General features: G+C 35.2%; 1 protein-coding gene across 1 annotated transcript in view; it reads right to left on the bottom strand.

Annotated features, from left to right (window-relative positions):
- The window catches only part of LOC306877469 (E3 ubiquitin-protein ligase SH3RF3-like), a gene marked incomplete at both ends in the record, with an annotated part of 104,334 nt that extends 92,309 nt beyond the window's left edge, over positions 1-12,025 (bottom strand). The window contains one exon of the mRNA XM_079429235.1: positions 11,672-12,025. Coding sequence (XP_079285361.1) covers positions 11,672-12,025 — 354 coding nt within the window. The remainder of the gene's footprint in view (positions 1-11,671) is intronic.
- Between the last annotated feature and the right edge of the window lie 339 nt (positions 12,026-12,364).

The raw sequence follows: 12,364 nt of genomic DNA on the forward strand, positions 1-12,364 counted from the left end.
TTTAATGCTATAACCAACCCACAAACACACCTTTAATCCTCTAACCGACCCACAAACACACTTTTAATCCTCTAACCGACCCACAAACACACTTTTAATGCTATAACCAACCCACAAACACACCTTTAATCCTCTAACCGACCCACAAACACACTTTTAATCCTCTAACCGACCCACAAACACACTTTTAATGCTATAACCGACCCACAAACACACTTTTAATCCTCTAACCGACCCACAAACACACTTTTAATCCTCTAACCGACCCACAAACACACTTTTAATGCTATAACCGACCCACAAACACACTTTTAATCCTCTAACCGACCCACAAACACACTTTTAATCCTCTAACCGACCCACAAACACACTTTTAATCCTCTAACCGACCCACAAACACACTTTTAATCCTCTAACCGACCCACAAACACACTTTTAATGCTATAACCGACCCACAAACACACTTTTAATCCTCTAACCGACCCACAAACACACTTTTAATCCTCTAACCGACCCACAAACACACTTTTAATGCTATAACCGACCCACAAACACACTTTTAATCCTCTAACCGACCCACAAACACACTTTTAATCCTCTAACCGACCCACAAACTCGCTTTTAATCCTCTAACCGACCCACAAACACACTTTTAATGCTATAACCAACCCACAAACACACCTTTAATCCTCTAACCGACCCACAAACACACTTTTAATGCTATAACCGACCCACAAACACACTTTTAATCCTCTAACCGACCCACAAACTCGCTTTTAACCCTCTAACCGACCCACAAACTCGCTTTTAATCCTCTAACCGACCCACAAACTCCCTTTTAATCCTCTAACCGACCCACAAACTCGCTTTTAATCCTCTAACCGACCCACAAACTCGCTTTTAATCCTCTAACCGACCCACAAACACACTTTTAATCCTCTAACCGACCCACAAACACACTTTTAATGCTATAACCAACCCACAAACACACTTTTAATCCTCTAACCGACCCACAAACACTTTTAATGCTATAACCAACCCACAAACTCGCTTTTAATCCTCTAACCGACCCACAAACTCGCTTTTAATCCTCTAACCAACCCACAAACACACTTTTAACGCTATAACCGACCCACAAATACACTTGTAATCCTCTAACCAACCCACAAACACACTTTTAACGCTATAACCAACCCACAAACTCGCTTTTAACCATCTAACCGACCCACAAACAATCACTGAACATCACTGTCCCACTTAACAAGTCTCGCAATCTTTTCTTTTAACAAAACATACAAATTCTGTATTTATATATTTAAATTTTTCTTAATAAATACATAAATATAAATAAATTCAAACTAAATTTATAAAGTAAATAAAGAAATAAAACAAATCATATTAAATATAAATAATATAATAAAATTAATTAATTAATAAGAATAACAATAATATATACTAAAATAAATAAGTATATAAATAAATATTAGTTATTATTAATAATAATATTATATATTAATATCGACAAAAACTTTAAAAAATAATACTATGTTTAACTAAATATAATAATTATAATAATAATAATAGTAACATTATATTAAAATAAGAATATGCATATCACATTATATATAATAAATAAACAATGGTACATAATATTAAGGAATAAAATATGTAATATTAAATAAATAAATACGCATTATTATTATATGTCACATGATCACCTCTGATGTTAAGGTTTAGTACAGTTAATATAGTTTAATAGCAGCAGATTTAAGGGGTTATTGCACGGAGCTCAGAACCATCCCAACTCAAATTCATATTTCACATCCATTTATTTATTTATTAGATAAGTATCTGTGTAATATTCAGGATAATGTCTAGTCAGCTGTTTTGTGTCAAGGTTTCCTCAGCCTATCAGAGTTTATTCAGCAATAATAACTGACTGGCATAATGGCCATACATAATCCTGCTTATCTGAACTTAATAAATTAAAAGATCTCAGTTTTCTATTAAATCAGAGAAGTGTCATACTGAAGACGAGACGTCTAAGTCTGAGCATCTTGCATTTTTTTTCTTCATCCTAAAGAAGACAAACGACAGCATCAAACACTCATCAAAAACAAACAAGCAGTGTGAATATAGATGAGTTCACGGATAGACGAGACAAACACTCATTAAACACAATAACACCAATCCCACATAGAACACAATTTTTACAGAAAAATAAATAACAGAATAATAATAACAATAATAATATATATTATATATAAAATATTGACTTTAATATGTAGCATTATTTATTTAATATGTATTATTAAATATTATTCTCATTTATTTATTTTAATGTGTGGTGTTGTTTATTTGATATATTATTTTTTAATTATTAATAACACTTTAATAAATTAATATTAATAATAAAATAATAAATAACCATAATAACAACATTAAATAAACAATGCTATACATTAAAATAAATAACAATAATAATAATTATAATAATACTTAAATAATAAATATTAAATAAATAATATTACATAATTAAAGTAAATATTATATAATACATGAATAAAATGCTACATATTAAAATAAATCAACATAATAATAACAATAATCATAATATACTAATACTGTTTTACAGGTGTAATGTAAACAAGCCAAACACTCATTAAGCAGAATGATGTGAATCCTGCACAGTCCACAGACCTGTCCACTGGAGACAAAGGAGGCTTTGATGTGTCCTTTCACTGCATTAAATTAAGCCAGACTCTCAGGAATAATGAGGATGAGCATCGTGAGTCCAAACAGCTGTAAAGAGCTGATAGAGCGGCTCTCACATCACATACTGTACAAACACACTCTGAGCGCTAATTACTGCAGCATAAGCGCTTCCAATCACAGCAGATGCATGCAGAGTCCTGCTCATATTAGTCCAGATTGAGTAAGCTTTGTCTTTAGAATCCTCTCTTAAACTGTAACTTGATTTTACATTTTGTCTCAATTATGATGCAACAGCTGAAAAAAAAAAAACTGTGTGGATAAACTAAAAAGTGCTGATTATTTCAGAGACAAACTCAGAAATCAAATAACAGCCTTGTGCTGCTGGAGATCAGGGCTGCTCGATTATGGCAAAAGCTGTAATCACGATTACTTTGATCAATATTGAGATCAGGTGAGGAGTACTCGTTAACTTGCTCATTGAAACAACCCTGCTTTATTAAACTTTACAAAAATAAAAATAAATTAAAAAAACTGTCATTTTTAACAGTGAATTTCCTTGAAAATGCAAGATTCAAGGAAACAAACACTCAATGACAACAAAAACCACAACAAACAAACAATAAACAATGACACGAGCAGCAGCAACAAACAAAAATAATAAACAACAACAGCCTTTCTCAGAAACAAACGATATATAAATAAATATATAAATATTTCATATATAAGTATATAAATATATAAATATATTTCATAAATATACACATTATTTCAGTAAAATATGTTGCAATTTCACTTGTTTTTTTGTACTTTTATTCATCTCAAGAATGTTTTTAAATATTACTATTTAGGTTTATTTAATTTTTAATGTTTTTTTTATATTTCCAGAAAGCAATTTTAGTGCTTATTTCAGTGAGTTTTGAAAGGCAATATTTCTAATTTTCTTTTAAGTTTAAACATTTTCATCTAATATTTATATTTTAGTTTATTTTAACTTTATTTTAATTAACAAACATGTTTTATTTAGTTACTTATTTGCATATCATTTTATATATTTAAAAGACATACAGTAAACAACTTTTACCACCAGTGTGTATATATAAAAATATACAGATTATACACATATATATATTTTGCCACAGTTAAACTATATAATATTCACATGTGCAAATAGCAAGCAGAAATTACTCATCTCGTCTCAGTCGTGTGTTACTCATGAATGCAATTAAACAAGTGATAAATAAGTGAGTTTGATGTCTCACAGCAGTCTGAAGCAGAAACCTCAGGTCAGTTTAATAGACTGCAGATGTTTGAATGATCACTAGTAACTCATATATAATGTAAACATCATGCAGTTCAGTAGATGTTAATTATGAATTTATTTACAAGTACAGTAGTCGACCGTGTGCATAAGCAATGACCAAATCCAGACAGAAACCTGTTATAATAGGTCAGGACGATTCATAAAGTCCATTTATTACACAAGTCTTGTTTCCAGTGTTAAACCATCAAATGCTTAATTCGCACGTCACTCTGACTAGACAGTGCCACGAAAGAATCGCATTTCATTGGATTTCCATTCACACTCAGGGCTCACAAAATCGCTAGCCGGCGTCCCGGGGCTATTGTGTTTTCCAGTCGGGCTACCAGAATGCATCACTGTCCTGCCCGACAGGCCTTAAATACAGGACTCCTGCGCAGTGTTCCCTCTAAACTGACCATGCACACGACCCCGCAGAAGAAATAATGTGCCTAGCGCACACAAAAATTAGTTGGGAAGCCATTTGATTGAATGCCGCAGTAAAAGGGAAAGAATAGCAATGCTCGGGCAAACCGCTCTAGAGACAGAGTTAGAGCCGGTTTCACAGAAAGAGCACGATATGCACCAAACGAGTCGCTGTAGAAACTGAATACTTCAATGGTTGCGGTGCGCTCAACACGAGAGACAACACAAACACAATGACACGTGAAATAAAACATCCTCATGTATTAAAGAAGAGTGCTTGATTAAGTGCTGAAATAGAGGAGGATGGGTAACAAAACTCTGAAACATGTTCAGTCTCACACAAGAGTATTGTACAAACTGTACTTCATAACCATGTTTAGACAGATATAGAAGAATTCATATGTTTTAAACTGTCTAAGGCTGTCTGACACGCTTGTGATTCTTGATTCAATTCAATTGAATATCGATTCATTTGAATATATGGACAATCAGGTTCAGTACGTCAAAATCTCTCCACTAATGCTTTAAACTATACAATAAAGTAGGGCTGCAACTAACGATTATTTTGATAATCGATTAGTTGGCCGATTATTCTTTCGATTAATCGATTAATCGGATTTAAAAATATTGACCAAAAAAAAACACTATTCCACATTCTGCCCAATGTCCTTCAAACAAACGTGACAACTGAATGCTTTGAAAACATACAGTGCTTAATTTATTAGACCACTTATCATAATAAAGAGAAAACATATTTTAGAAATTTGTCAAAAATTTGTTTAAATTTAAAAATGTTAGTCATTTATTGGACATAATAATAAAAAATGTCCTCATAACAGCTTGCATTCTTGCTGGTATTGTTTATGAACTTTTTGACTGCAATTGGGTATCGCGAAAAAAAAATACTCAAATAAAAAATACAAAAAAAAATATGTTCTCTGGTTTTCTTTCATAGATAACAGCAATAATGATATTATAGCATTAAAAATAGCCTACTACTGTTACTAAAGAGCTTACACATATTGGAGTACTAACCAGTACAGAAAGCCGAAAAATGATTTTGGTTATCACCAATACTGTTACTTTAGAGCAGCAGTGGCACAAACCTTACATAAACACATTGTTAAAAAACTTACATAAATTTGTTAAGCATTGTAAAAATTGAATATAGTTTAAACCTCTATTAAAAATTAAAATAATAAAGATAATAATAAAGACGAATAAAAACACAAACTCAGTGTTAACCAACAGGTAAGAGTAATGTTCTGCAGGAACTACTTTGATCACAGTCACCTCGTCATTTCTTTATCCTGTAAAAGGCCGTTATGGAGCGTCTCATGTTTATATTCAGACAGACAATTACACGCTGTTATCCCTTTAAAGTTCCTACTCTCATAAAATATTTTAATTTATTTTAAACCTTAAATTAACTTTCAACAACAGATAATTCAGCACAGTGGATATGTTTGCGCTGAAAAGCCTATTAATTGTCTCCCTCTCTGCTGTGTTCTGTCCGTCTGACGCGCGTGCGCGCGCCCGCCGCGCCGGCGCTCATTCGGTATTTTAAACTTAACACAGACTGTCAGGACGGACCTTTATGCAAAAATGGATATGCTCGCGTGAATTTGTGGCATTTATAGATAAGGATATGACCGTAAACTCAACGTTTTTGCGCTGAGGACGCACACGCATCTGTCAAAGCGCCTGACAGGGCAAGCCATTACTCTTATGCATTAACTTAAAGCTTAAAATAAAGAATTATCATGTTTTGTGCAGCTTGGATCACGTGCTTCTCCGGCAGAATCTCATTCTGTTTCCTCCACTATTTTTAGATGCATTTTGTCCATAGAAATGCATTATTCAGTGCCGTAATTTGACTAACCAGCTGAAGTTGGACGTACACTGTGGGCAGACCCGATTAATCGATAATGAGAATCGTTGTCGATGATTTTCATAATCGATAATAATCGATTTTATTGATTAGTTGTTGCAGCCCTACAATAAAGCATTTCAGTCGGTGCATTATAGGATGCACGATCACGTCATAAAAGCCTAAAATGTTAACATCGGCAGATTTGAAAATATTATGCCGATATGCCTTGCCGATAAGACGGATAGTATTTACATTAATAAAAATCACAAACATGACATTTGTAAATTAAATAATTTAATATATACAGATTTATTCAGTAATATGTTATATATATGATCTCAAGCTGTTTTATTGGTGTCTTTCTACAGTTGAATCACTAATTGAACGATTGATTCATGATTCATCATTGATTTCAGTTCTGATGTTCATTGATGTTTATTTGCTGCTGTAACTAGTAGTAAAGAGGAAGAGATGATCTACAGCGATCTGTCACGAGCCATTAAAGAGCCAAAAAACACATTTAGTGAGTGATTTTAAAGCTAAGACATTGTTTCATATCAAAAGTTACGAAGACTCCTGTGATTATAGGATGGCAGGAGCTACAGATACTGTTTGATTGAGTTTAGTTCATGCATCAACTGAAAACAGCAGAGATTGATTCTTGGGATTTAAGAATTAACATCGGTTCATCAGAATAAGAATAAATATCTGCGATAAAGACAGATCTCTGCAGACACACATCGGCTGTAATGGCAGTACATTAGAAAGCAAAATCAGCTCGCTTCATCCACATCACATTCTGAACACTCAGGACACATGTATCCTGCCTGCTTCATTAAAACATCTAAATGAATTCAATAAACAATACTAAGTCATGACACACTGAAGGTCTTGTTCAGCTCAATAAATGACGACTGAAAGCTCTAGGAAGTATTACAGGCAGAATTTCAGTAGAAGCCTATGGGATTTGATCAGTTCCATTCAGCAACACGAGTCCGAACAAGATGAGGGTTTTTACTGTCAGCTTGAGTTGCATTTTAAAATGAAGGTCTCTGGTTGTGGTTTCTGAACACCCTAATGCATGTTTACAAGAACAGCATTTCACATCATTTCAGGATCTGCTGCTTCATGCAATTCATGCAACAACTCTCTGTCTTGCTCTATAAAAAAAAAATAATAATAATAATACTTGAGGACTTTATACACAGTAAAAAAATGATTATTAAAAGTTGTAAATAAAACAAAGTTTATTAGAAAACTTTTTACATGAAAATATGATTTCAGTCTTTCTACAATAAAATCCAATATTACTGCACTACGAACATTAGGGGAGATTCCTAAAAAGAAAACCAATTTCTGAAAACTTAAAGACAAATTAAAGCTAAATAGAAATTACAAAAGCACATCAAATTACAAAAACTTCAGTAATAAAAATCAAGTGTTTTTTTATTAGAATAAACGTTAATTTTAAAATTAGAAATAAAAATGTTGCCTTGGCAACAGAAATAAATGAAACACTAAAATGACAAACTAGAATTGAAATAAAAATTAAAGCAAATATAAATATTATTATATTAAATTATTATATTAAAAAAATAACAAAACCACATAAAAATACAAATCCCAAATTTATTTGAAATTATTTGAAAAATTCAAAATTTCTGCTTTTTTCAAGTTTAAGATTTTTTTTATAAGCTGCAAATAAAGATTATTGTTGTACGTTTTACAAGAACATACTATTCAGCCTTTCGACTTCAAAATGTCACGTTTGATTCAATGTGTTAGTTTCTATGTAATTATTTGTGAAAATGTACACAATTTTACTAGCAATGTCTAAATGAAATGAATCTATACACCAATATTTTTCAGTCTATAACCTATAACATTACAAAGGTATTTTTAATGCATTAATTATGCCCTGTAATGCACCTTATAATGCATAGTGTGATCTCATGAATAATCACAAAGCATAAATATAATACATTCTAATATTCATCTATTCTATTCAACTTTGGTTGCAATTATTTATGAAAAGATCAAATGCATTACAAAGTACATTATGAATTCCTTTATAATGCATTACACACAAAGGCTTCATGTAAAGTGTTACTGAAAGTCTAAGAGCAGGTCTAACGCAGGTAATGAACATCAGTGACCCTGTCAGAATAAAAGGACAAACTCTATCTCACACAGCCATCACTGACGCAGTAATCACAGGCGGAACAAGACGCCTCTGCTGTCAAACCAAGACAGACACACGCCTGAAAGACTTAGGATAGACCTTCAACACAGAAAAAAACAGATCAATTATTCTTAAAACTGAGCAAAAACATGTAACTTACTGCAAATGTTGATATTTGTATGATGGAATTCTGCTGCTTGTGATTTAAATCAATGAGATCTTCATAACAGTGCAGCAGGTACTGACATAAAATGATCTAAATACCAGTCTTCACTCTATATCTCCAGTAATATGTCTCAGTTAGATGAGATTTAAACGATCCAAACATATAATGCAATGCTGATCGAGAGATGAAGAAATAAACGCTCCTCAGAAGATGTGAGATGAAGATCATTCCTCCACTGAGGAACAGAGAAAGTAAAGCTTCTGGAAACAAACGCTCCTCAAAAGATCCTGATGATCAGATTTAAGACTAAAAGATGATTGATGGAGAATCAAGTAAAGCTGAGCTGTCCAGTAAGAGTTCATCTGGAGATATGACTAGACAGCAGAAAGACACGTGAAGCGTTTCTACAATTACACTAAAAGAGCTTTTACTGTATAAAACACTCTGAACTATCAATCAGACGACAGAAGACATGAGGAGATTGAGTGTGAAACAGGTGTTGATCATGTTGATCATGTTGACAGCTTAGAAATGTGCATATCAAAAGCTTTTTGGGGATAATTTTTCATGCAGATGTTATGAGAAATTCTTAAATTTTGCATCTAATAGAGGCATTTGTGTCAGCTTTATGACTTCTGAAAGGCTTTCATTTCCTATCAGAGCAGATATCAGACTTTAGCATGTCTGTATCCACAGCTTTTATTCTTTTACTGCAAACGAGTGGACGATCAATATGGGTTTATAATGGCCAGCGCGACCAGAAAATATGTGACCACAAATACACTTTGCATACCTCGTTATATGGCACATTACATGGATCACGACGCTCATGGAATCTGAACCCGTCATTCATAATGATCTACACATCCAATGCTCCATGCATAGTTGTTAATTACATATTTCTGATATGTACAATTTCGCAGTGCTTTCAGCTAGTAATAAGTGCTTGTGCTCTCAGCCCATGGAACATATGTTTAAATTAATTCAGCAAATTCTCCTCCTCAATCAGCAGACTGCATCTGTGCCAAATAGGCTACAGGCTGTTCTGTAAGTATGAATGTGAAGCGTTCTGTGTTATCAGATATACGACCCGAGCCAAACATCAGTCCTGTCTAATGCAGCGTCAGCGCTCTGTCCTGACTTGTGATCGCACATCACTTCACACTTCAGTGAGTCCTGCGGGGCGTCTGTGTGTTTGACCGCTTCAAACACAACAATAGAGCAGCACAACAATAGCAGAGCGACTCTAAGAAACATCTAGCCATAGAAAAACATCCTGCCACTATAGCAACAGCCAATCACAGTGGTTAGATTATATCATCATTGCTATTCCATACAATAAATGCCAGAGGAGAGTTTAAACATTATTAAATCATGACATAAAACACATGAACACATGCACACTTGATTATGCGTTTCCTTCACTAGTAACAACAATTCATCCATTAAAGGAACAGTTCACCCAAAAATGACAATATGCTGAATGGGTGCCGTCAGAATGAGAGTCTAAACGGCTGATAAATCCACACCACTCCAGTCCATCAGTTAACATCTGGAGAAGACAAAAGCTGAAACACATCCAGCATTAAGACATTTTGAACTAAAATAAGAGTCCATAATCCATAATAACTCTTCCTCCAGTAAAAAAGTGTTCCGGTCTGAATCAGGAATCTGTACAGATCAAAACAGTCCAAAACAGCTCTAAACTAATATGTGGCTGGATTTTGATCTGAGAGACAACAGGAGATGGACTTTTTCACTGGAGGAAGAGTTATTACGGATTATGGACTCTTATTTTAGTTAAAAACATCTTAATGCTGGATGTGTTTCAGCTTTTGTCTTCTCCAGATGTTAACTGATGGACTGGAGTGGTGTGGATTATTGTGATGTTTTTATCAGCTGTTTGGACTCTCATTCTGACGGCACCCATTCACTGCAGAGCATCCATTGCTGAGACACTGATGCAGAGACACATTTCTACAAACCTGATGAAGAAACAAACTCATCCTGATCTTGGATGAACAGAGTCAATCAGCAAATCTGCACTTTAAGGTGAACTATTCCTTTAAAAATAAATTTAGCTTCATATAGAAACTGGTAGCATTGAAGCCTTTAGATTTTCTTCACGCTGGTACTACATATGCTCAGACCAAAAACCAGTGAAACCCTTGAAGATGCATAAAGAGAAAGCAACAGCAATGCATCAGATCAGCTGCATCTGAGCAACATCTCTGCTAAACAAGCAGCTCATATTTCTCCATTATGCTCATGTTTACACTGAAACACTGCTCACTGCTTCATGCAATGTCTTGAGCATCTCTGTCTGATCTCAGATGTGAGAAATAAACTGCTGTCACGTCCCCAAACTCAACCCAAACACTGACAGCACCAGTGCAGCTCAAAACCTTCTCTTACAAACTGTGCGTTTCTCAAGGAGCAAACCAAGTTCAAGATGCTTTAATATATGTCCCTGCAGCACAGAAGCAGTCATGAGTAACACAGGTATATCTGTAGCAATAACCAACAATACATTGTATGGATCAAAATTATACATTTTGATTTTATTCCAAAAATCATTAGGATATTAAGATCATGTTCTGTGAAGATATTTAGTAAATTTCCTACCGTAAATATATCAAAACTTCATTTTTGATTAGTAATATGCATTGCTAAGAACTTCATTTGAACAACTTTAAAGGAGATTTTCTCAATATTTAGATTTTTTTGCTCCCTCAGATTCCAGATTTTCAAATAGTTGTATCTCAGACAAATATTGTCATATCATAACAAACCATACATCAATGGAAAGCACATTTATTCAGAAGTCTCAGTTTCAAAAATAGACCCTTATGACTGTTTTTTGTTGTTTTTTTCTCCAGGGTCACATATGTAAACTGGGTTTCCGCTGAAACGCTGTCACTGCACACGCAAATCACTCAATCTGTCCGAGATCTGAAGCTTCTGAAAGCGATGTCAAACGCAATCCAGCAAAATCAGAAGAAGCGCACAAACCTTGACCGGGGAGCTCCGCGTGGCGACGGGCAGATCCCGCACCGCTGTCCCCGCGGGCGAAGCCGATCCGCCGGCCGCGCATCCCGCCAGCGCCGCTCTCTCTCCTCCGTTCCGCGGACGCTGTTTAATCCCGTCCAGAAGACGCACCAGGAGGATGTTAGCGGGCAGATCGTCGACTGCGCAGTCCACCAGGATGCGGCACTCTGGGCAGCGCAGCTCGTGTCTGGAGCTCACGATGTTCTCCAAGCAGCGGCGGCAGAAGGTGTGCTGACAGGGCAGCACTTTGGCGCTTGTGTCCAGCCGCTCCAGACACACAGAACACTCCAGCAGATCCAGCAAAGACGACTCGTCCATGTTTTCCTCTGGTACACAACGCTGTCGTCGACGCGCGGGCGACGCGAGTCAACTTGGCACGCATATGGTCATAGTAATGTTCGGAGAACGGCTTGAGACATGAGCGCGACGGAGCGCGTCTGCACTGCTGCTCTCTCTCTGTCTCTCTGTGTGTCACACACACACACACACACACACACACACACAGCTGTAGGGAACAGTGAGGTCACGCGCACGCCATCATCAAACGCAAGCATAACTCCTGTTACTAGGGTAGTTGGTTACAATAGTGTCTCTTTTGATTTGATCAGATCATGCTGTTGTTTTACTAACTGATCAGACGCATCATTTTCACCTGCT

This window comes from Barbus barbus (assembly GCF_936440315.1).
Source record: "Barbus barbus genome assembly, chromosome: 11".
NCBI lineage: Eukaryota > Metazoa > Chordata > Actinopteri > Cypriniformes > Cyprinidae > Barbus > Barbus barbus.